Source organism: Balaenoptera ricei, chromosome 19 (assembly GCF_028023285.1).
Source record: "Balaenoptera ricei isolate mBalRic1 chromosome 19, mBalRic1.hap2, whole genome shotgun sequence".
NCBI lineage: Eukaryota > Metazoa > Chordata > Mammalia > Artiodactyla > Balaenopteridae > Balaenoptera > Balaenoptera ricei.
In genome coordinates this window covers 5,644,946-5,671,479 of record NC_082657.1, presented here as the reverse complement: position 1 = coordinate 5,671,479, position 26,534 = coordinate 5,644,946, and the positions used below count along the sequence as shown (strand labels likewise).

The 26,534-nt window shown below is 40.4% G+C and overlaps 1 protein-coding gene and 1 long non-coding RNA gene across 4 annotated transcripts in view; both read right to left on the bottom strand.

Moving 5' to 3' along the window:
- The window catches only part of LOC132354208 (zinc finger protein 577-like), a 67,215-nt gene extending 50,510 nt beyond the window's left edge, over nucleotides 1-16,705 (bottom strand). The window contains exons 1-2 of one of the 2 annotated variants that reach the window (XM_059905935.1): nucleotides 10,255-10,378; nucleotides 1,867-2,065 (exon numbers count right to left, since the gene is read on the bottom strand). In XM_059905935.1, the coding sequence (XP_059761918.1) occupies nucleotides 1,867-2,001 (135 nt within the window). In that variant the 5' untranslated portion in view covers nucleotides 2,002-2,065; nucleotides 10,255-10,378. Of the gene's footprint in view, nucleotides 1-1,866; nucleotides 2,066-10,254; nucleotides 10,379-15,345 lie in introns of those variants that run through there. The other variant, XM_059905934.1, reaches the window with a different exon arrangement.
- A 105-nt stretch (nucleotides 16,706-16,810) lies between these two features.
- On the bottom strand, nucleotides 16,811-25,699 carry LOC132354253 (uncharacterized). Of its 2 annotated transcripts, XR_009499215.1 has the most exons (5): nucleotides 25,412-25,699; nucleotides 22,469-22,652; nucleotides 18,072-18,198; nucleotides 17,694-17,786; nucleotides 16,811-16,987 (listed from the first exon to the last, which is right to left on the bottom strand). It is a non-coding gene; the product is annotated as an uncharacterized LOC132354253 (long non-coding RNA). The 2 variants fall into 2 exon arrangements; XR_009499214.1 differs by having other exon boundaries at nucleotides 17,694-18,198.
- Between the last annotated feature and the right edge of the window lie 835 nt (nucleotides 25,700-26,534).

The following is a 26,534-nucleotide window of genomic DNA, read 5'->3' as shown; positions in this document are numbered from 1 at the left end:
TGATAATTTGCTAGAACAACTCAGAACTCAGGAAATTGTTATGCTTACTCTTATAGTTTATTATAAAGGACACAAATGAATGGTCACATGAAGAGGCTCATAGAGCCAAATCTAAAAGGGTCCTGAGTGCAAGGGCCTCTGTCCCTGTCGAGTTGGGGTGAGTCACCCTCCCAGCAAGTGGACTGTTTGCCTACTTGGAAGCTCTCTGAACCCCGTTGGGGTTTTTATGGACGTTCCATTACATAGGCATGACTGATTAAACCACTGCCTACTAGTGATAGAGCTCAATCTCCAGCTCCTCTCCTGTCTACTGAGATCAGAGGGTAGAGCCAGAAGTTCCAATCAAGGCTTGGTCTTTCTGGGGATCAGCTCCCATCCTGAAGCTCTCTAGGGGCCCATCCTGAGTCACCTCATTAGCATAAACTCACATATGGCTCAAAGGGGCTTGTTATGGATAAAAAAAGACACTCCTATCTCTCAGGAAATTCCAAAGGTTTTAGGAACTCTGTGCCAGGAACCAGAGACAAAGACTATATATATATATATATATATATATATATATATATATATATATTATTATACCACAACGAGTCACTTGCTTAATTAAAATAAAGGCAATAAGGAGGTGGGAGGTAACAACTAGATTCTTGGGGGGGTATTCTCTTTCATTTATCAAAATTTTATAAGCAATTGAACTTTTTCTGGTTAAATTTTCCTTATTACTTGATCAATTATTTCATTTTTAATAGCTTTATCAACTTGGGAATTTAAATTTAGTGTCAATGCATAATAACCATCATCACTCACAAAAATACTGGTATCTCGTTGAATGGCACAATAGCAGTACCAGGATTAGATGTAATTGCTTTAAACTGACCAAACATCAATTTGATGATTATTATTTTGCTAGTTTCAATATTTAGATGAGTTCTTCTTTTCAATATAGTTCACTAATTTTATTCCAATTAAATATAACAACATCTAGCTCTTTCCTATCTACACAAAATATTTAACTTTTTGGGCATGAAAAGTACAGTAATAACTAGATTTTGAACACAGGGAAGGGCTCTGTATTTTCTGAGATAAGGTAAAGTTCTAAAGCAAACTCTGTGGATTTCAAAAACCCAAGCCATTACCAAACAAGAATTTATAACTCCCCGTGGCCAAATCTGTACTGAAGCAGCCGTTCTACAACCTGTTCACAGATGTCCTTTGATAACTGTGCAAGCCTTCCATTTTCCTGGGCACTTTAGGTTTTATTCAAGGATAAAACCAGCCCAAAACAAGTGTGGGTATATAAGTCACCAAGCTGTGGTCTTTTGAAACACTGTGTGCACTGAATTCTACTTGGTCTAGTCCAGCAGAGGACTCAGAATAATCATATAAGAAACAGCCATACACAACCTGCTTGTATATCTATCAATATTAGAAGAATGCTATGAACACAATGAATGTTATCACCTCTAGAAAGAAACCATCAAAGAGATTTCCCAAGACTTAAGTACCATGAAATAGTGACATTTCCTGAGGAAATGATCTGCCTTCTCCTCAGATTCAATGGATATCAAATAACTTATCATGATTCTCTGGTTGCAATGGCTGACAGATTACATGCAAGTTGATGGTTTATGTAACCAGGAGGGACCTGCAGAGTCATACATTATATACCAACATTGGTCATGTAGTCCGAAATCTACGAACAATATATACCTGATTCTACTTCATCATGATTTTGAAGGTACAGTTTATTTCTCCCCAGAGCCCATTTTTTCCCAATTTATACTTTTCATTTAATTGGACTGCTTTTTTTTTTCAGCCTTCTGGAAATTCATGAGGGAATCAAGAATAAAACAAACCCAAAGTCACCTGAGCCTTCGTCATTTTCTTGTTTTGGGAAATGCCAAGTAACTGGGATGTTGTTTTTAGTCTCTTCTGGATCTGCCCTAAATTTCTGTTCCAAAATCTCAGTCTCAGGTAACGGATGTCCCACGAAATGACCATATGCAACTACAGGAACCTTCTCCTCGTCCTTTATTTGATTTCTCTTGCTCCTCGAAGCCAGGACCTGTGGAGTGAAGAGTAAGTTCATTTGGATGATATATTCCCTCTGGGCCCAGATGCTGTCACTGCTGCTGTTCACCCACCTTAAGTCAAGGCCAGTGCTTCTAACTGTCCCTTTATTTGATGCCCCTGCGGCAGTAAAACATAACAATCTAAATGGGGGGGGGGGGTATGCCTTCTGTGAAGTACAAGTAGCATGAATGAGAAAGGGAAGGTGGGAAAGGAAAACCAGCACAGCACAAAGCCTGGCAGAAGAATGGCAGAAGACTTCTCACACAGATCAGTTTGGGGAAAGAAGACATATAGAAGTGAGGCTCTGGACATTTTTTCCCTTAAGATCACGTGTCCACATACTCCTTTGTAGTGGGTTGAATGGTGCCCCCCCAAAGATATGTTCACATCTTAACCCCATGAACATGTGAATGTGATCTGATTTGGTAAAAGGGTTTTTGCAGATGTAATTATAGGGATCTCAAGATGAGAACGTCCAGGATTATCCAGGTAGGCCCTAAAATCCAATGAGTGTCCTTATACCAGACACACTGAGAAGAAACACACAGGGAAGATGAGACCATGTGAAGACAGAGGCAGACATCAGTTATGCTGCCACAAGCCAAGGAATGCCTGGAGAATCTGGCAGAAAAGGAGAAGGAAGTGAATGGACATTGGGCAGGTGTGCTGGAGGTCCCTAAGACCACGCCCAGATTCAGTGATTCCTTAGGACTCCCAAGATTTAGCACATAACTGATTTATTACCATGAAAGTATACAAGGCAAAATCAGCAAAGGGAAAAGGTGTGGCAAAGTCTGGGGGAAAACGAGGCACAAGCTTCCAAGAGTCCTGTCTCCATGAAGTCACAGAGGATAGGCTCAGTTCCCCAGCAACAAGTTGTGATAACTCATGTGAAATGTGTTAGCTTATTAGAGACTCGGTGCCCATGGCTTTTATGGGGGGCTATTCCTAGTACATACCAAAATTCCAGAATCCCAGAGGAAAACAGGTGTTCAAGACAAACCATATTGTTTGAAAGAAGAGTCTTGGCACAGTGAGCAACTCTTGATAGGGAAGAGTGGGAACCCTCCCAAAATCTAAGTTCCCAGATGCCAGGGAAGGCATCTTGTCAGCAGGCCTTTCCAAGGAGAACAGTCTCAGGTCAGCTATGTCAACTCTTTGCACAGCAAGGAACCAGGAGTGTCTGCTACAATATATTAATAGATTAGAAAAGTCACATGATCGCCAAAGTCGATGCTGAGAAAAATATTTCATAAAAATCCAACATCTATTTAAAATTTGAGCCCGGGGTGGGTTAGGAATTCATTACTGCCTTAGCATGAAAAAACAAAGCATGACCTATAGTTTTTAAAAAAAATACATTCAGTATACTACCATCCTCATCTATTTCTAAAACACAAAACAAGAGTATGTATTGTTTGTGGATACATACACATCTAGTAAAAGTATGAAAATATGCATAATATATAACAAGATAGTAGTTATCCATGGGAAGAGAAGGGGGGAGGAAATAGAAGATGATATGACTTCAGTTGTATTTGTATAAGTATATCTTTCAAAAAGAAAAAGAACATAATAAAAAAAAAAACTGAATAAATCCCACATATGTCCAGCTGAAAGCCAGAGATAAAAGCACTCACCAAGAGGATGGGTGGGTTTGTGTGTGTGTGTGTGTGTGTGCATGCGTGTGCACGTGCTAGTGCAACAATACCATTATTTTTCACCACTGTTCTGGAAACACTCCCAATGCAGTCTGATAGAAGAATCAAGTAAGAATTACTAACATTAAAAAAAAAAAAGAATTACTAACATAAGAGATGGAGGCCAATTTTAGTGAACACCAAAAATAAGAGTATTAAGTTAACTGACCAGTTATACAATCTATATGTAAAAATTGACAGCATCGTAGAGTGACATTAGCAAAAATGGTGGAGTACAGACCTCCAGGGGATTCCTCAGGAGCACTAAAAAAACTGACAAAAACTGTCAGAATCAACCTTACTGGAACTCTGGAAGATAGTCAATGGTTTACAGAAACAAAGTGAACCCTTGACCAGGAGAAAGGTCACTAAAACAGGAGACTTTTTATGGCATTCTAAGTTAGCCTTGCCCCCACAGCCACTGTGGCAGAGCGGCAGCCTGTATTCCTGGTGTGGATGGATACCTGGACCTGTAGGGCGCAAAATAAATCTTGTTCCCAAGCAATTGTTCGTTTTTACCTATTTGTGGGTTCCCTAAAGGACAGACACAAGAGGCCTGCATACAATATACACACGGAGAAGAACATGAGCTTTCACCTCTGTCTGGTACTTAGGCTCAGCAGAAGCAGGAAAAGAAGCCTAAGGCACTGTTATAAACGGACTGGCTAAGTTTGAAGGAGTGCCCCAAACAGAACCAATATGCATTCTTTTCTTTTTTAAACTCAAAGAATTCTACAGTGAGACACATAAAGTTCAAACTATCAAAAGCCAAAGATAGAGAATCTTCAAAGTAGCAAGAACCAACTGTCATATGCAATGGATATGAAATAAGATGAACAGCTGATTTCTACCAGAAATCATGGAGATCAGAAGGCAGTGCCTTCCTGGGACTTCCCTCGTGGTTCAGTGGTTAAGAATCCACTTGTCAGTGCAGAGGACACGGGTTTGAGCCTTGGTCCAGGAAGATCCCACATGCCATGGGGCAACTAAGCCCATGCAACACAACTACTGAGCCTGCCCTCTAGAGCCCACGTGCCACAACTACTGAGCCTGCATGCCACAACTACTGAAGCCTGTGCGCCTAGAGCCTGTGTTCCACAACAAGAGAAGCCACTGCAATGAGAAGCCCACACACTGCAACAAAGAGTAGCCCCCTCTCACCCCAACTAGAGAAAGCCAAAAATAAATAAATTTATAAAAAGAAAAGAAAGAAAAAAAAAAAGGCTGTGCCTTCTTAAATCAAAGTGCCAAAAGAAAAACGTAGGAGGTAAAACTATTAAACTCTGACCTCAACTTTGGCAACAGAGCCTTACATATGACACCAAAAAATACAAAGAACAAAACAAAATAAGACTTCATTGAAAAAAAATTTTAATTTATTTAATTTATTTATTTTTGGCTGCATTGGGTCTTCGTTGCTGCGTGTGGGCTTTCTCTAGTTGCGGCAAGCAGGGGCTACTCTTCGTTGTGGTACGCTGGCTTCTCATTGCGGTGGCTTCTCTTGTTGGGGAGCGTGGGCTCTAGGTGCGCGGGCTTCAGTAGTTGTGGCTCGCAGCCTTAGAGCGCAGGCTCAGTAGTTGTGGCGCACGGGCTTAGTTGCTCCACGGCATGTGGGATCTTCCCGGACCAGGGCTGGAACCCGTGTCCCCTGCGTTAGCAGGCGGATTCTTAACCACTGCACCACCAGGGAAGCCCCTAGACTTCATCAAATTTCAAAAGTTGTCTGTATAAGACGCTACCAAGAGAGTGAAAAGGAAACCCACAGAATGGGAGAAAATATTTGCAAATAATATAACTGATTAAGGGTCTAGTGAGCAGAATATATAAAGAACAATTACAATTCAATAACAAAAAGACAATTTAAACAATGGACCAAAAGGCTTGAATAGACATTTCTCCAAAGAACTTATAAAGATGGCACATAAAAAGATGTTCCTCATCATTTGTCATTAGGGAAACAGAAATCAAAACCACAATGAGATACCACTTTACCACTTCATACCCATCAGCATGGCCATAAAAATAAATAAATAAAATAATAAGCGTTAGCAAGGATGTGGAGAATTAGAATCCTCATACATTGCTGGAGGCAATGTAAAATGGTGCAGCCTCTGTGGAGTACGGGTTGGCGGTTACCCAAAAAGTTAAATACAGAATTACTATATGACTTAGCAATTCTGCTCTTAGGTATATGCCCAGTAGAATTGAAAACCGGTATTAAAACTTGTACTCAAATTTCGGAGCTGCTCTACTCATGATAGCCAAAAGGTGGAAACAACCCAAATGTCTATCAACAGATGAATGAATAAACAAAATGGGGTGTCTATCAACAGATGAATGAATAAACAAAATCCATAAAGTGAAATATTAGCCATAAAAAGGAATAAAGTACTCATAGATGCTACAACATGAACCTTGAAAACAGTATGCTATCTGAAAGAAGTCAGAATTAACAGGTGACATATTATATGATTCCATTAATATGAAATGTCCAGAATAGGCAAATCCATAGAGACAAAAAGGCATTTAGTGGTTGCCAGGGACTGGCGGGGGAGACAGGAATGGGAAGTGAGTACTTAATGGATGCATAGTTTCCATCTGGGATGATAAAACAGTTCTACAACTAGATAGTGGTGATGTTTGTACAATGTTGTGACTGTACTTAATGTCACTGAATTATACACTTTAAAATGGTTAAAATGATAAATCTTACGTTAAGTGTGTTTTACCACAAAAAGAAATTGATAGAATTATATAAAAGAAAATTGATGTCTGTTACATGGCGGAACATTTTAGTGGAATACTTTAACACTGTATACTGAAAATTTCAAAATAGTTATCACTGGTAACCAAAAATTTTACTTCTAGAAATTTCTGCAAAGGAAATAATGGCATAAGCATGCAAAGATACATATTCCTATAAATGTGTGTATATATATTTATACATAAATGTATACATAATATATTTATATATTTATACATAAATGTATACATATACATAAAGTATTATATAGATGCAGTGATAGAGGATTAACTGATTAGTATAAACTTTCAATGGAATACTGTGTAGCTATTTAAAAACATTCTATATTTAGTGAAAAAGTACGTAACTCAAAGTTATATGTAGCATAAATGTTTTTCTGCCATAATACAAAATGTGTAAAACATATGTCTGAAGAAAAATGCACAACCTAAAAGTTGAGAGTTATGTGTTATTCAAAGACCTTACGGGGACTACAGCCTGGGAGGCAACCTCTCAGGTAGCTGAGGAACTGCTGAGGTAAGGTAAAGAGGACCCAGGACATATACATAAGTTTTTGCCGAAAAAGAAATATGTAGTTAAATGTGAAAAGATAACTGCTAATCACAAAAAACCGTATCTCAAGTTAATGATTTTAGTGGTTTTCTATGTATGGGAAGATGCAAGAGTCTGGGCTCGTTGAAATTATTCCTTAGATATGCATCTTAACAATCTAGGGCCAGTATCCTGTTTTTCCCCATCCTGAATTCCCCCCTTGGTGCACCATGGTCGGGGTGGGGGGTGGGGGCATGCTGATGCAGTGGCTGACGGCAGACAACATTCCTTGTTTACTGGAATGGCAGGTGACATTTTTGTATGCATATATTTATACAGACATACCAAAAAATACTGATACCAAAAAGTTAATGTGATTATACCTAGATATCATTAGATAGGTCATTTTATTTTCTTAATTATCTTTTCACAAGTATGTAAAATATGTGTAATAGAATATAAAATTATTGTTGCCTAATTATTACTGTAAGTTTATAGTCTTTTAAGTTTTCATTACAAAAAAATGAGTAAATGACATGAGTGATATATTTTACAAAGTATGAAAGTACAAACACAGAAAAATAGCAGCTGTTTATTTCTACCATGTATGTGCCACTAACCATCACAATTTTATATATTTTAATTCCCTTAATTCTCAGCAAACTTGAGAGAGGGACTAAACTTTTATTTGCACAAATGAAGAACAAGACTCAGGTTCAGTAACTAAATAAGTGTTCTGGACCCAATTCCAACTTTTGGTGGAGGGAAGGGGGTCCCCCCCATACCACGAAGCAATTCTCCTGACACCAGCTGGGCATCCTACTTCAGTTCAGTTCTGACACTATGTGCCCAGAGACAGCATCAGATCCCACAGGTTAAGGGTTCAGTCCCACAAGACTCCCCTCCCCCCGCCCCCCGCCACCCACCCACCATCACATAAGACGCCACTCTCAAGTCCAGATTATTACCTGTACTTCTGACCAACTGGCTATAAATCACAGGTTCTCATGATCTTCTCCTTAGGTTCAATTAATTTGCTAGAGTGGCTCAAGAACTCAAATATTTTACATACTAGATTACCGGTTTATTATAAAAGAATATAACTCAGGAACAACCTGATGGAAGAGATGCAGTGGGGAAGGCATGAGGAAAGGGTGTGGAGCTTCCATGCCCTCCGCGAGCCACTCTCCCAGTACCCCCACGAGTTCACCCCGGAAGCTCTCTGAATCCCTTCCTTTTAGGTTTTTGCAGAGGCTTCATTATATAGGCATGATTGAGTAACCGGCTGGCCATTGGTGGTTGATTCAATCTCCAGCCCTTTCTCCTCGCAAGAGGTCAGGGAGTGGGACTGAAAGTTCCAACCCTCTAATCACATGGTTAGCAGTACAGACCACTAGCCTCATCCTTAGGTGCATTCCAAAAGTCACTTCATTAACATAACAAGAGACACCTTAATCACTCTCAAAACTTTGAAAAGTCCAAAGGTTTTAGGAGCTCTGTGCCAGAAACCGGACGAAGACCAAATATTTCTTATTGAAAATCACACTATCACAGTTATTCACCCAAGTCATCAGTAAGAGCAAGAATCCAGATTTTTAAAAGCCAGATTCATTTCATTAGCAAATCCATACATTTGTCACTGGGACAATATTATTTGGAAATGCTCAGATCATTCACTTGGAAAATATAAAGGAATTAGTTAAGCTATTGGTAGAACTGTAGTTGATAGAAATGCTTAAGTATTTAGGGGAAAGTATACTGATGTCTGCAGTTTACTTTGAAATGCACCAAAATTTTTTTTAAAAAAGAAAGAGGGACTTCCCTGGTGGTCCAGTGGGTAAGACTCCGAGCTTCCACTGCTGGGGGCGCGGGTTCCATCCCTGGTCGGGGAACTAAGATCCCGCATGCCGCCCGGCGCGGCCAGAAAAATAAATAAATAAAAATAATCAAAAAAAGAAAGAAAACAAGATGAATTAATGAATGGAGGGATGGATAGATAACTGACAGAGCAAATATAGTAAAATGTTAATGGTACAATCTAAGTGGTGGGTATAGTACATGTGCGCTGTAAAATTCATTCAACTTTGCTACGTTTGGAATTTTTCATAATAAAATGTTGAGTTCATAATTTCATAATGAACTGTTGAGTTGGAAAAAGCTATTAGTAATCATAAAATTTCAGTGTAGTAACCAAAAAAAAAGTATTTAATAATATATTTTAAAATTGTTTTACTATGTTAAAGAAATTGAAAGGAGATAAAAATTAGAAGGAAAAAAAAAAAAAAAAAAAGACCCTAATTTCAATTGCAACAAAGGCAAAAAACCAGGAAGGAGATGTGGGTCAGGGAAACAAACCCTCGGGTAAATACCAAATCCTAATGTAATCCTAAAAGTAATAACTAAGAGAATTTGTATTATGGAAATGTTTAGAATATGAAATTAACTTTTTTAAAAGAAGCAAATTACACCTGTGTTTCCATAGTTTATCTGAATTATGAAAATTAAGTAGAGAAAATAAAAAGACAAAAATTGAAATATACTAACATTTGAATAAGAGTTGTGAAACAGAATTTGAGGGACCAGAAGGGTTATTTTACTGGTGTCAAAAAGAATCTGAAAAGAAATATCCAGGTAAACTCTCAGTAAGGAGGAAAGAAACCTCATCTTAAACAGAAAGTTTACCACTTTAGATTTGCTTAATGCTTGATCTCCCTAAATTTCGTATCTGTGGGGACGAAAGGAGAAGGTGATGTAGGACCCTAAGGAGACTTCCAAAGCAGTCCTTGGAGAGGAAAGGGGGCTTCAAGGACTGAAGGGAATTGTAGCGTTCATCTGGTCTATCTCACCCCTGGCTACTCCGTCACTGAGCGCCAAATGAATTCAAACACCACTTACATTGACAAATACCAACCCCCCTCCCGTTCCCAATTACTGAGCCCTATTAACAAAGTGAACTGCAAAGACCCCAAACTCTGACCTCAGGACTCTGAGTCCTTGATTTCGATGGACCTTTAATGCACGACCACGAGAGTTCCCCCATGCCCGACAGCAAAGGCATCCCAACTTCAGACCCAGGGTGCCAGACCACCAGCTCTCCCCGCGGACTCTGCGGCTCCTACCTACACGGACGCCCACAGATCCTCTCTCACCCCTTAACCTATCCCACGGAGAGAGTCACACACTGACCTGATTTCCTCTCGATCCCACTCCGATCTCCTAGTGGCTACACTTGTGAATGCTTTCACTTCAGGTTCCCTAAAGCCAGCTTCGGCACCGGACTACGGCGGCCGATGAGGGACTGAAACTCTTCTACGCAGCCCGGACAATTGGACTTCCGGCTTCTCCTTCGAGGGTAATGTGTCCGCGCCCTCTGCGCCTCGCCACCCTGGGGGCAGCCATCTTTGAGTATTTATCATGCAGAACAGAGGTGGCTGTTTCTGCGCCACTAACCCGGGTGGCTCGAGACCAGCAAAGGGCCCCTGAACTGTTCCCTCACCTGATACTTCATCACCTGTGCGGCGAGCCTGGAAGAGTTGCAAACCACTGCACAAGCTGCATAGAGTTTCAGAGGCTCGAGCTTATACAAGGCAAACATGGCGCGTGCGCCGTCCACTTCAGCGGTCAAGAGTAATAGTAGGCCCCATGACAAGTCCCTGCATCTCAGCTTGTGAGGTTAGACTTAGCAGGTGAGTGCGGCTCAAAGCGTTAATTCATCGTCAAGGTTGTCTTTTGTTTCAGGCCAGTTCGGAAAACGCCAAGTGTTGAAATTTGAAATTGTGGTCTATGAAATAAGTGGATACAAAAGCTACTGTGACGCTGTCAGAGCATCAGCAATGCAGTGCCAATATTTTTTGAAGAAATTGTTGTTGAACACAAATTCGTGTGCTAAGCAAACCAAAATGTTGGGCTTTGGAGCAGAGGGAGGTTAATTGCAGGGCCAAGGACGGAGAATGCGTGGCTCGTGCTCAAAAAACCCGAGCTCCCTGATGGTTTTGGAGGAAGAGTTTTTAAAGGCAAAATTTGGGGTGAGGGCTGCAGGATGTGTGACTTTCTTCTGATTGGTGGTGAGGTAACAGGGCGGTGTCCAGGAATCTTTTGCTCAGCCTGAAGTTACCATCCTCTGCTTGGGTGGGGGGCCTTAGTTGCTACAGAACTCAAAGGTATATTATTATGTGTATCCCTTGAGGAGGAACCAGGACCCTGCTTTACTGCTGCACTATTGTTTCTTGACTGCTTTTCCTTTGTTACTGCGTTCCCTTACTTCCCTAATTAGAAACTATTTGAATCTGCCCTTTGGAACTCATGGAAGGTCTAGGAGGCTGAAGACTTTTTCCTACGAACAAGAAAGGGGGGGCATGGAAAGGCTTTTATACCCGGGAGAGCCCACAGGGTTCTGCTAGGTTTCAAAATTACACACAACCATTCTTTCTGGGACTATGTCATCAAGGCCTTAGCACCTCTGCTTGCATCTAAGATTATTGGGAGACGATTCTGGGGCATCTATGTGCTGCTTTGTCACTTTTTTACATCCAGCCCCTTCTCCCTGTTCACCCCTTACCCTATCTCTGCATCTTAGCCCAAGCTCCTTCCAGCTATAGCAGCAGTGAGCTATTGTTGCAGGAGAAGGGGGGAGCAAGAGAATGGTCACATCCCAGGTCTCAGGAGAGTCCTTGGCTTCTCGCAGGAAAGAATTCAAGAGCGAGCAATAGTAAAGTGAAAGCTAGCTTATTCAGAGAAGTACACATTCCATAGGCAGAAGGTGAGAGCGGCCCCGAGTAATTTCATAGGCTAACAAGTGGGAGGATTATTCCAACTGTTTGGGGGAAAGGGCAGGAATTTTCAGGAATTGGGCCACCGCCCACTTTTTGGTCCTTCATGGTCGGGCTTGGAATTGTCATGGCACTGGTGGGTGTGTCATTTAGCATGTTAATGTGTTACAGTGAGTGTATAATGAGGATCAAGGTCTATGGGAAGTCAAATCTTGGGCCTAGCAAGTTCTAACCAGTTTATGTCATATCCTCAATGGCTGTGTCATTCTTTCAATGGCTGTGCCCTGCCCCCTTCCTTCCTTTTTCACTAAGGCAGAGACAAATCAAGTATTCTTTACAAACTTTTAACACAATATAAGTCGGTCATCGGTAACTTTACAGATATGTCCCCAAAAGCTATTAAAACTATCCTATCAGGTAGGAATTGCTATAATTTTTTTTTTAAGATGAAAGAAATAAAATCTGAGAACCGGCCCTCCACAAATTGGCCTGCTTCCAATTAAAAGTGAAGTTTAGTGTCTTTTCATGTTAATTGGCTATTCAGAATCACCTCTTCTATGTATATTTGCCTATTGATTTTTACTCTGTTGTCATTTTCTTATTGATTTGTTGACTTAAAGACACACAACATAAGAGTTGCGAGTTCTAAGTTTTATTCGGGTTCTTGCTGAGGATCATAGCCCGGGAGGTAGCCACTCAGTTAGTATAAGCATATAGGTTAGGGGGTCCTTGGAGACAGAGAACCAGGAATGGCTTTCTTGACATGAGAGGACCCATTTTGACCTAAGCCATTTTGTCATCTAAGCCTAGCCACAATTCTTGTCCTTGAACAGGTCTCAGTAATCAATGATCTTAAGGGAACAAAGGAATGCAGGAACAGAGAAAAGGCAGTCAAACAATAGTGCAGTGATAAAGCAGAATTCTAGTTCCTCCTCAAGGGATATACATAATAATGTATCTTTGAGTTGCACAGGAACTAAGGCCCTCACTTAGGTGGAGGAGAGAATGATGATCTTGACTCTCCTGACTTCAATCAACTAAAGTTTGGACACTGTCAACTTTTGCCCCAGTTTTATGCTGAATTCTCCTCTGCTCAAGCCCCTTCTTGAATATGCATGTACCCTTAGCTTAAAACTTCCCCAGTTTTGCTGTTCCGGGGAGACACTGCTTTGGGAAAGATCCCTGGTGTTCTTTTTACTTACTGCAAGTAATAAATCCTTCCTTCTCCCCATCTTTGGCTTGGTTGTGCCTGTTGGCTCGACAGTCACCAAGGGGTGAACCCAGTTTTGTGGTGACATTAGCTCTGAGGAAATCGCTCTGAAGAGGTAGGGGAGAAGCCCTTCTATATATGATTTTTGGCTAGGAACTACATGCAGTCAGGCGTACATCTTGGTAAAAGATTTACTGCTAATCATAAAGAAAAAAATGTCTCAAGTTAATCTTTTTAGGGCTTATCTCTGTATGGGAAGATGTGAGAATCCAGTGTCATTAAAATTCTTCCTGAGATATTCATCTAACTACCTATGGGGCTTGCCTATTCATGTGCATTCTAAGCCCAGAGTGCCTCATTCTGTTTTCTATTTAAATTCCTCTCAGAGTGCACGGTTGATCAGCAACTGCAGTGGATTACAACTTAACCCTTGTCAAACTGGATATTGAGACTCTTTGTCTTAGTGATCCTAATTTTTCTGCATCCCCAGATTCATAAGAGCTCTTTTTAGTCTAAGTTTTCATCTTTTTCAGTTAAGTGTTGCGATGTATGCTTCCAGTCTGTAGCTTGTTCTTACTGTTGTTGATGTCTGTGTTTTATTTTAATGTAAAATGTCATGCTTGAAAAGGAAACTAAATCTTGTAAAGTTAAAGTCAAGCTCATTGTAACTTGAGTTTAATCCCCATTTCAGAAAAGAATTTGAGACTTTGCAGCTACATTCTAGAAAGGGATTAATAAAAACATATCTAAAGTTTGGCTTATGCTCTTTCAAAAGGAAGTACATCTTGTGCCGTATGGGGGAAATAGACCATTTTATTTAACCATAGGAACAAAACACATTATCCAATCAAGCAATACCAGGACTCAGGCTAATATTTAATTTTATCTTCTGATACTGGGGACTCTCTCTCAAACTGTTTAGAACTCAAAGGGGGTATAAAACCTGTGAACAGTCATCATCTTCAAACCCTAAATATGTGGCTGGTTTAGAAGAAAGAAAATTATAAAGATGATGACTTCTACTGTATTTCATCCAATCTAAGATAACTACTATTTTATGTACCAAGTTCTCCATTTAAATATGTCAAGCCATCAACTGTATGCTGTATTTTAACTTCAGAGTTATTAATACGTGGGAAAAATATTCCATCTTAGAATCGATGAAAAAAAGTTTCACTCAAGAGAGACTCAAAAATTTCCAGGCCCACTTATTAATACCAGCATACAGTGGGGCGTGGTAGAGGTGGTGAGATATTCAGTATTAAGATTTTTTTTTTTTTTTTTGGCTGAGTTGGGTCTTCGTTGCTGCGTGCAGGCTTTCTCTAGTTGGGGCGAGAGGGGGCTACTCTTCAATGAGGTGCTCAGGCTTCTCATTACGGTGGCTTCTCTTGTTGCGGAGCACGGGTTCTAGGTGCACAGGCTTCAGTAGTTGTGGCACATGGGCTCAGTAGTTGTGGTTTGTGGGCTCTAGAGCTCAGGCTCAGTAGTTGTGGCACACGGGCTTAGTTGCTCCGCGGCATGTGGGATCTTCCCGAACCAGGGATCGAACCCGTGTCCCTTGCATTGGCAGGTGGATTCTTAACCACTGCGCCACCAGGGAAGCCCTTAAGATTTTTAACTAAAATAATGAACCATGTAGTTCAGTTACAATTTATGTAGCATTGTAATGATACAAAGACTCAGTGCAGATATTCTATGGTAAAGTTTTATGACATTTAAGCACATGGACTAGGGAGTCACAACTGTTATGCTAACACACGCAATTTCCAAATACAAACAATCATTTTATAATAAAAATAGGTACAAAACACTTACATATTCTCACAAGGTTCTGATATAACTTTTGCTTTGTCTTCTGACTACTGTATTTATTTACATATTTAATACTTTCTATAGTGCTGTTTATTATGTCACAGTTACAGAAAATGAATTCCCTGATAAAATGATACCCATGAAAGCATGATTCCAAGATTCTTTATAGACTTTTCCCCTGAATGTCAATTCTCTGATACCAATGTAGCTGAATTTCATACCAACAACATCCCCAAAATTAAAACATACGCAGAAGTTCCTATTTATTCTCTCTGGGCTACATCCAATTGACATTCATCGGGAAAGGTATTTCCTCCTGTCTAGCATTCTATGCAGTACCGCTCTCTGATAAGTAATAAGTTGTGATTCTGAAAAGAAAACAGGTCCACATCTGCTGCAGTCTTAAGGTTTCAGTCCTATGTAAACTCTGGAGTGTAAGGAGCTATTTCCTTTCAATGACAACTTTTGGATATCTACTTTCTTCACAATTTCTCTCTATGAGTTTTCTGATGTAAAATGAGGCTGAACTTGTGGGAGAAAGTTTTCCAACACTCACTGCATCCATAAGGTTTCTCACCCGTGTGAGTTCTTTGATGTATAATAAGATGTGACCTCTGGGCAAAAGATTTCTGACATTCACTGCATTCATGGGGTTTTTCTCCTGTATGTGTTTTCTGATGTAAAACAAGGCTAAACTTGATAGGGAAAGTTTTCCCACATTCACTGCATCCATAAGGTTTCTCTCCTGTATGGATTCTCTTATGAATGATGAGGCTAAACTTGTGACAGAAAGCTTTCCCACATTCGTGGCATTCATAAGGTTTCTCTCCCGAGTGAATTCTCTGATGAATAAGGAGATATGACTTCCGGCTGAAGGCTTTGTGGCATTCACTGCACTCAAAAGGTTTCTCTCCGGTGTGAGACCTCTGATGAATAGTGAGATGTGACTTTTGGGTGAAAGCTTTCTGACACTGACTGCATTCATAGGGTTTCTCACCTGTATGAGTTCTTTGGTGTAGGATGAGACTAAATTTGATGGAGAATGTTTTTCCACATTCACTGCATCCGTAGGGCTTCTCTCCTGTGTGAGTTCTCAAGTGAGTATTGAGGAGTGACTTTACACTAAAGCCTTTTCCACAGTCACTGCAATTATACGGTTTCTCTCCTGTGTGAGTTCTCTGATGTCTAATGAGCTCAGATCTCTGGATGAAGGCTTTCCCACATTCACTGCATCCATAAGGTTTTTCCCCTGTATGTGTTTTTTGATGTAAAATGAGGCTAAACTTAAGGGGAAATGTTTTCCCACACTCATTGCAACCATAGGGTTTCTCTCCTGTGTGAGATCTCTGATGAATAATGAGCTGTGACTTATTGCTGAAGCTTTTCTGACATTCTTCACATCTGTAGGGTTTCTCTTCTGTGTGAGTTCTTTGATGTAAAGTGAGTTGTGACTTATCGCTGAAGCCTTTCTGACATACACGACACTCAAACCGTTTCTCTCTTGTGTGAGTTCTCTGATGTTTATTAAGGCATGACTTATCAGTAAAGGCTTTCCCGCATTTGTTGCACTCATAGGGTTTCTCTCCTGTATGGGTTCTCTGGTGTAAAATGAGATGGGACTTCCGCCTGAAGGCTTTCTGACATCTACTGCATCCAAAGGGTTTCTCTCCTGTGTGTGTTCTCTGATGCTTAATGAGGTCCGACTTCTGAGAAAAGGCTTTCCTACAGTCACTGCAGTTATAGTGTTTCTCTGCTGTTTGAGTTTTCCAATATTTAATAAGCTGTGACTTATGGCTCAAAACTTTCATATGTTCATTATGTTCATTGTATTTTTGTCCAGTATGAATTTTCTCATGCTTAGTGTAAAGAAATAATTTGTCATATTGATTAAATTCAACTTCATTTCTTACATAGCTTTTATTCTGAGTAATACACTCTAGATTAGGTTTCAAATGTTTCCCAAGTATGTCAGGTGTATGAGATCTTTGTGCTAAGGAGATATCAAGGTTTAAGCTCAGAGAAGATATTTTTCCAAATGCATTATCTTTGTGGTAACTCTCCATAGTTTCCAGGTTGCCATGGTTTCCTTTGTGCCAGTCTCTATGATTATCAACTTGCCAGGTGTCTTCTAGAAACGGACCAATGAATCCATAATGACCATGTAATAGAAGGAGTAGAATCTCAGCAAAGGCCAAAGAGAGAAGAGGAAAGGAGACTGTGGGTATATACCGAAAATCTGGACATTTATAAGTGAAAGGAGATAAAGAAAATGAAAAAAAAAAAAAAAAGAAGAAGGAATAAACTACAAGAGGCATGAGAGATACACAGCATGGGAAGAAGGGAGAATTTATGAATGCTTGAGTATATAAGAAAAGAGAGCTATAACCATGGATTAGGGAGGTAGAGACAAGGAGAAGGCAGGTAAACTGAGGATAACAGGGAGAAAGATTATTTAGGAGAGCAAGTTCCAAGATGGACTAGAGAGGGATCTGATCAGAATATCTAAAACAAGGAAATGTTCTTTTTAAAACCAGGCAAAAGAGACCTAATACGGAGAGATTAGAAAGTGGAGTCATGGCGCTTTCACTGCCGAGGGCCCGGGTTCGATCCCTGGTCAGGGAACTAAGATCCCGTAAGCTGCGCAGTGCAGCCAAAAAAAAAAAAAAAAGTGGAGTCAATGTTAATGTATATGGGAGCTCATGTCAGCTGTTCTGAGTCACATTCAGAGCTTAAAAATTTCAATATTTCTTCAGACATTTCAGAGGTACCTCTCTCTTTCTGGCCAACTAGGATTTTAACTTCCTTTTATCCCACAGGGCTGTTTTTTCACTCACCTGGATGAATCTGACTCTGGCTTTCTTCCTCTATTATCCATGGTGTTTCTTGTTCCAACCGGTAGAATGCATCTGCTTTGGTAACTTGATACCCTACTCAAGGGGAATTACAGAGGACCCATGGACCCAAATACAAGCCCTCTGTAAACTGGGAAAGGTTACATTTAAGGGGCTGAACAAATTGCATCTTGGCCAAGTAAAGGACTTTTGCTTTGGAAGTGAGAGAAAAATACTGTTAGAGGCCACAAGGTACTGAAATCTATGATGTATGAAACTCAAATCTAAAAAAGTAAGGCAGTTGTAAGCCTCCACCCCTTTCATCCCTGAGAAAGAAAAGGCAATCCGTTGCCTACATTACCCAGGGAACGCTCTCCTTACCCACTGATACTAAGTTGATATAATTTTCCAACATCACATCTTGATACAGGTTCTTCTGAACACGGTCCAGTAGCTGCCACTCCTCCCAGGTGAAAACCACAGCCACATCCTTGAATGACAGTGAACCCTGTAATAGAACATTCCTATTCATCCTAAAGGGATCATCATTGGTTTATACTAGGAAGATAAATAGGAATTTATTACTTTTCCCATGGTAAGCTATTTGACTGCTTTCTATGTAACTAGTTTTGCATTATACTTTGTAGGAAAACCAATTTTTTACTTAAAATATCCTATCTTTGTGCTTCCATCCAATCATTCACTGACTCACATGTTCATCCATTCACAAAAAAGGAGTAGAATAGAGAACATGCTTAAGTCCTTTAATCTAGAAACCACACAACCTGTGTGTATGCACCTATATGTCAGACAGTATATCAAGCATTCCTTTGTAAATAAGACTCACTTCTACCCTGAAGGAACACACTAGCTTGCAAAGAGAGAGATGTAAGTGCACAAGAGAACAACAGATTTATACATGTCAAGTAAGTATATATAAATATATACCATGTGGGCATCAATGGGGAGGAGAAAAATTGTAAAGGGTAAACTTCACAGAGGTGAATCTGGAACTAATTCTTATGAGATCAAGTCTATGTTTTACAGCGAATTGCAGAGGGAAGAGGTGGCATGGCATTCCAGAAAGAAGTAACACGAATGATAGCACAATGAAACCATGAGCATTCAAAACACTGAAAATACGTTTCCTCCTAAGTTGTGAAATTAAATGACTGAATTTAGAGCAGGTGGTGCACTCAAAACATTTTTCACTTATTATTATTTGTTAGTTATATGCTGATAATGGAGAGACTTCCAAATAAGTGGTTAAATGTATATATGTTAAAAGAAAGTATATAAACTGTAACCTTAATTATGACAATATGTATATTTAGGTACTGTGTAGTAAAGCAGACCTGGGTTGCCCAAGCCCTGTACATTCCAAAGAAAGGCCTGTCCTTGATTTGCTCCTGGGAGATAACTTTGCACCCCTGAAATATCCAGCCTGATGAATGTTTTTATATTCCTGAGGTCTTGGGCTACACTATATCAGTGTTCTTTGTTTTTTTTGTTTTGATATATAGTTGATTTACAGTGTTGTGTCAGTTTCAGGTGTACAGCAAAGTAATTCAGTTAAAAATATATATGTATGTGTGTACATATATACATATATATATTCTTTTTTAGATTCTTTTCCATTATAGGTTATTATAAGATATTGAATATAGTTCTCTGTGGTATACAGTAGGTCCTTGTTGATTATCTATTTTCTATATAGTAGTATGTATATTTTAATCCCAAACTCCTAATTTATCCCTGCCCCACCCCCCCTTTTTCCCCTTTGGTAACTCTAAATCTGTTTTCTATGTCTGTGAGTCTTTCTGTTTTGTAAGTAAGTTCATTTGTATCGTTTTTTAAAAATTCCAAACCTGGAAGCTCCTGCCTCTGTGTATCTTTTGCCTTTGCTGATTTTAATCTGCATCTTTTCACTTTAATAATCCATAACTGTGAGTATAACTGCTTTCTTGAGTCCAGTAAGTTCTTCTAGAGAATCATTGAGCTTGAGGGTGAGCCAGGGACCTCAACTCAAATTCATATGAATTCACATTTACATATGTAAATAGTGACATGGGAAGTCAGAATAATACACATAAACGTTTTTGGATTATTTATCTTGATGGTAGAGAAAAAGGACTGATGGAGGACATAAGGGTTTAGCTCTATAAACTTCTAGACTATTTGAAACTTTGACACTGAGAATATTTTAAGCTTCACTAATATTGGATATTTTTAAAAGAAAGAGGTTAAGTATTAACTATGAACTGAGGGTTTACACTACATTTTTGGGTGTGAAGAGATCACGATGGGAATATTCTAAGACTTTGCTAGTAAAGGTAACTTGGAACTGTTTGTTAATTAATATAGACTGGGATTTCTTAACCTTGGCACTATTGACATTAGGGGTTGGATAATTCTCTGCTATGGAGACTTTTTTTTTTTTTTTTTCTTTTTGTGGAGGCTTTGTGCATTGTAGGATGTTTAGCAGTGTCCCTGGCCTCTATCTACTAGATCCCATTAATATCCCAACCCAGTCGTGACAATCAAAAATGTCTCCAGACATTCTCAAATGTGCCCTGGGGGGACAAAATCATCCCCAGATGGGAACCACTGATTTAAATAAAAAACTGAATTTTTTTTTTTTTTTAAGATTTTTTTTTTAAAATTTATTTATTTATTTATTTTTGGCTGTGTTGGGTCTTCGTTTCTGTGCGAGGGCTTTCTCTAGTTGTGGCAAGTGGGGGCCACTCTTCATTGCGGTGCACGGGCCTCTCACCGTCACGGCCTCTCTTGTTGCGGAGCACATGCTCCAGACGCGCAGGCTCAGCAATTGTGGCTCACGGGCCCAGCTGCTCTGCGGCATGTGGGATCTTCCCAGACCAGGGCTCGAACCCGTGTCCCCTGCATTGGCAGGCAGATTCTCAACCACTGCGCCACCAGGGAAGCCCCAAAAACTGAATTTTGAGGACCGTTAGTGGAAGACCATTTGATAGTCACAGAAGCCATCCATTCTTCTTGATAATCTAGGTTTCACCCCGGGCCACCAGGAGGCCATGGATTTAGGCTACACTGTTTTGAAACCCTGAAGCACTCTGATCACTCTGATTTTGGCTTTGTCAGGACACCACTGGCTTATCTGAGGACTGCTGAGAAATAACCAAACGAAACTTACCACTTTATCAGTGGCTTGCACTGAAGGCACTGAGCACTATATGATCAAAATAATGACCCATCAAAGAAATTTCTTCCTACTTAAGGGACATGAACTATTTCACTTTCCTAGAAGAGATTTCTCCTTAAAGCAAAACAAATCACCAACAATTTTTTCATTATGGCCATGTGGTAAATTATATTTCCCAAAGAAGGCCACAATAGTTTATTTCCCATTCCAAAAAACCTTCTGCAAACCTTCTGCCACTCCCCATCAAGAGGTGGAGCCTATTCCCTTCCCCTTGAATCTAGCTGGTCTTAGTGACTTGCTCTTAACCAATAGACTGTAACAGAATGACAATGCTAACTTCCAAAGGTAAGGCAGAAAAGGCAGTGTAGCTTCAGTCTGTTTCTTGCAGGATACAGCATCATACTGTGAGAAGTCCAAACCACATGGAGAGGCCAAGCATAAGTGCTCTGGTCAAAAGCCTCAGCTAAGCCTAGCTTTTGAGTCATGTGATCCTGGAAAACAGACATGGGAATGAAGAAGCCTCCAGATGATTCCAGTATCCAACTTTTTGAGTCTTCCCAGCTGAAGTTCCAGACATCATGGTGTGTAAGACAAGCTGTACAGTAAAGGATTAGCACAGAAAGTCTGGATTGTCCATGTCCTGCACATGCCAAAGAAAGGCCTGGCTCTTGCCAGTTTATGGGAAGTAACCTCTAAGCCCTTGAAATATCTTTTTGTTTACATGGGAGCATTGGGCCACACCAAATAGTCTATTGCTATCAATGTGATTTATAGTGGAGGCCTTGGGCCACACTGTAGCAACTTGACTTCTGAAAGGGCTGGACACTAAGGTCAGCCATTCATGTGGTCAGCCTTGCCTATGTAACCAACCTCATATAAAAAGCCTAGACACTAATTAGCAATACCCAATATGTGTTGTTACAAATCATTGCTGGGAAAATAAAACAATGTCCACATGACTCCACCTGAGAGGGAACAACTGGAAGCTTCTGCCTGGTGTCTCCTGGACCTGGCCTTGTGCACCTTCCTCCATTGCTGATTTTAATCTGTATCCTTTTGTTGTAATAATCCATAACTGTGAGTATAACTGCATTGCTGAGTACCGTTGAGTTCTTCTAGTAAATCACTGAACCTGAGGATGGTCTTTGTAACCCAGAAACATAAAGCCATCACCATAGGGTGCTGTCTCACTTTCTGACCCACTGAATCCATGAGGATGATCAAAATAAATGTTTACCACTAGACTTTGGGGTGGCTTTTTAGGCAGCAATAGATAACTGGAACAGGGGATACTAGAGACAAGTTTGTGCTCAATTTTATTAAATATTTAGAGCCTCACAGGCTATAATCTATGTTCTAACTTTAAACAATTTGTATAAACATATGACTTACATATTCTCATTGTGTCCTTACTGTGAAGTTGATCTTTTGTCTCAGTACTTTTTCCTGAATTCTGACATTTATCTTTTCATGCTGATCTGGTATAGTGTAGTCTTCGTAAATATTGAATAAACATATATTTTAAATATATGTATTTAACCTCCTAAAATCCACTGGAAAGCCAAATGGAAAATAAATATACAAAAAAAAACCAACTCACTTGGGACTTGGACATTTTCTGGAGCCCTTAGGAACAGCCAGCAACTCTAATATCTGCTCTATTGTTGATTCTGGCCTCTTCCCTGAAGCTCCAGTACAGAGTCTCTGGTGAAGGATGTAATGCTGATCTTGGTACCTTCAGTTCCTTCCTTCACTGGAACTATTTCATCCCAGGAAGCCAAGACCTGGGGGATTACAGAAATTCAGTGCTGTAATAAACTATAACTGGGAGCATAATATTCTTCTGAGTTGAGTGAGTCCTTATTTGTATGTGTGTATGTATTTTAGATATACACACATATATAAAAATCTAAAATTTAATTATGTTTTCTTCAGGTGGTAGGTTAACGTGATAAAGAAAAAAAGTAACATATTATTTGATGGTTTATTTTACAACAAACATTAACTATTTTATAATAAAGAAACACCAACAACAAAGCTATCTTCATTAAATTATGTAATTGTGCTAAAACTATTCAAAACTAGATCTACATTTAGAGAAGGACCATTATATAAAGAAATTTTTTTTAAAAAGAAAAATTTTAAAGCCTAAAATCCAGAGAAATGGTATATATATACTGGAATACTGCTTGCTAAAACGTGTCTTGGGTACTTACTATGTGCTAGGTACTCTAACTATATGAGTAGTTAGTACTGATTTTTTTTTTTTTAACAAATGGGAAAAGAATCACAGGTTGAGAAATGCCCAAGTTCACATAGTAAGTGGCAGAATATGGAGAAAAACTTAGGTCTGCCGAAATCCAAAGTCCCTATTCTTTTCTCTGAGTTAAAATTAACTGCAGCCGACTGCTTACCTGGAAAACCTACAAGAATCAATTTAAACACATTAGTAATAATAAGAGTTCAGTAAGGAAATGAAAAAGAAAATGTTTTTTTAATCATCTACTTTTATACCTATAAAATAAAAATAATTAAAAGTTCAAGGAAGCGAATTCCCTGGTGGTCCAGTGGTTAAGACTCCGTGCTCCCAATGCAGGGGGGCCGGGTTCGATCCCTGGTCAGGGAACTAGATCCTGCATGCTGCAACTAAGAGCCTGCATGCCGCAACTTAAAAAGATCCCGCATGCCACAATGAAGATCCCGCACGCTGCAGCTAAGACCTGGCACAGCCAAATAAATAAATAAATAAATATTTTTTTAAAAAAAGTTCAAGGGAAAGAGAAGCTATCTGCAACGGCAGCAAACATAGATAAGATCTAGGAATAAACTTAACGAGCAATGTCCAGACCTATATGAATATTTTAAAGTCATGTCTATCCAAATTATTGCAAAGATTTAATATAACTTCAGTCAACATTGCAACGAGATACACATTATATAATACTGTGCAGCTATCAATAAGACTTTGTACCAAAAGTCAGTAATCTGGAACAATTTTATCGTATAAGGTTAACTTTCTTTCTTGTAGGTTAAGTTTCTTTAAAAAGGCAAGTTATAAGCCATTTATGCAGTGTTATCACATCTTTGTAATAAAATGAGTCACAGAAAAGTTTGGAAAAGGAAACATATCAAAATTTTAACAACGTGTATTTCTGGCTATCAAGATTTTGGATGTGGGAATGTCCTCTCATGCATCAGAAGGTCCAAAAAGGGAGGATCCCAGAGAAATATGCGGTAAATTTGAAAACTAGAGGGCCAGATACCACATCTTTCGTAAAAGCATTTTACCTTAGATTTTATTTAGATCTTGGTCATTACAAAGCACCGTGGAGACAGTGAGAGGAGGTGATTTAGAGCAGCGGTCCCCAACCTTTTTGGCACGGGGGACCGGTTTCCTGGAAGACAATTTTTCCACGGAAGGGGGGTGTGGTTCAGGCGGTAATGCGAGCGATGGGGAACAGCTGATGAAGCTTCGCTCGCTTGCCCACCGCTCATCTCCTGCTGTGCAGCCCCGGGGGTTGGAGACCTCTGATTTAGAGGACAGGGGATGTTGGAAAGCAGGTTTTGAAGAAGGCACTAATGTAGTCTATGAGAAGTCAATGGGCTTTAAAACCCACAAAGCCCTCTAAAATGCAGAGACTGCTCAAGCTCCAACTCCCATAAATCTCTCAGGTAACAATGCCTAACTACATCATACCCAAAATACGGGCCACATGGCTACTTCATAGTTCATGACTTCTAACAGGTTATCATTAGCCTATCCAGACCCAAACACCCAGATCCCCATGACTCTCAGTGACCACTGGAGACCCTCAAAGACAAGAAACAAAGCTGCCCCAAGCACTAACCTCCCCACAAAGCCACCCCATTCACTGGCCTTGGGGTGATTTGGGGAAGGATACCCCAATCACCGACCCCCTCCCCTAAGTACATCGCAAACACTCACTAAGCCAAGGACATCAAACACGCTGAACTGCCAACCAAGTATGTCTCAATCACTGACCTCCCCTCATGGACACTCCCATTAGTGAACCTTCCCAAAGACGTCCCAATCACTGACTTATGTACCAAGGATTCCCCAGTCACTGACTCTCCTGGGATGCTCCAATCGCTGACGTCCCTCTAAGCCTGTCCTAAGAACTGATCTTCCCCCAGAAGACCTTTTCAGGCTCTGACACACCCTCAAAGACACCCCAATTCCTGACGTCCTTCAAGGAACACCGAATCACTGACCTGTCATTCACCCCCAATCAACCTTCCCCCGAAAGATGCCCCAATCACAGACCTGTCCCCTAAGTGCATCCGAATCACTAGCCCACACCCTAAATCATGCCACTGATTTGCCTCCAAGACCGCTCAGTCACTGACCTCTCCTATAAATGCTAACCCCAAGCCATCCCAATCTTTCTGCACGGTACTCCAATACCCTGACCATCCCCAGGGCTGCCCCATTTCCCACCATCCTGCTCCCTCAATAACGGAATGCATCCCCTGCCCTACAAGGTCCTGCTCCTCCCACAGACTCCCCGTATCCCTCCCCTACCTCCGCAAAGCTCAACTTGATTCTGCTCCCAGGACGCGAAACTGAGACCCCTTAATAGATCCTTCGCGCGCCAGCTGGGTGGGTACAAACAGGCACAGTCCATTACTTTCTTCAGATTCACAAACCCGGCTGTTCCACCTCGCAGGTCAAGTTTATCCTCTGTAGCACCCGAATCTGCAGGCTGCCAACCATCACCCCGGGGCGTCCTTCCACCGACCAAGATTCCGTTTAGCTTTCGCGTCTTTTAGACAAAGACACTATGACAGAGTATGGCGGCGCCCTGTTAGCTGATTTATGTGGGACCCGCCATCTTGGAAAACCAGCCGTACAACCACTTTTCCTGCCCCACAAAACTTGCCTGTGTTATGTCAGTCGCTAGCGTCGCAAAGGGCAATACGCATGCTCTAGCCCATCTCCACCGGATTCAGGTCTCTTCCCAGTAAGGCGCCCCAAGCCCAAAGATGTCTGCCTCCGCTTTGCAACTGGTACCTTACGAAGCTACATAATATCAGAGCGGGCACAGCCATGCTGAAAAAGTTGCTCAAATCCGTAGGGGAAAAGGAGTCTTCTTTTAGGGAGTTGGGAGCAGGTGGAGAGACTTCCGGGAATGCTTCTGAAGAAAGGTTAAGGGTCTGGAGAAGCCAAGGTGGTAGAGGAAGGTAGCATGCCTCACTGTGGGCACAGAGTAAACAAATTTAGTTGAAGGAAAAGATCTTCTTCAGCCAAAATTGGTGGTGGAAGTTTGGTGACACCTCCAGGGTGAAAGGTGAGAGGGCTGCAGGCAGGGTGGAGCTAATAGTGAGGGAGGGGTGATGTTTCTGACTGAGGTGGAAATTGGTGAAATTTCTGGTGGAAGACCAGAAATTATTGGTAGAAATTTCTGTGCAGGCTTTCTGTCAATTCATATGTTTTCATATAATTTTTCTCATGCATAAATTATTAGAATTGGAATTGTTGAGTCAAAGAGAAGAAAAATTTTTAATTGGATAGATTATTCCAGATTGTTGTCCAAACATGTTTTGTTAGTGAATACACTTTACTGGCTGCTATCCAGCTTCGTCCAAGAACTCCAACTGAAAAGTAATAGCTAGTTTTTATTAAGTGTATACACATTTTTTTTTTG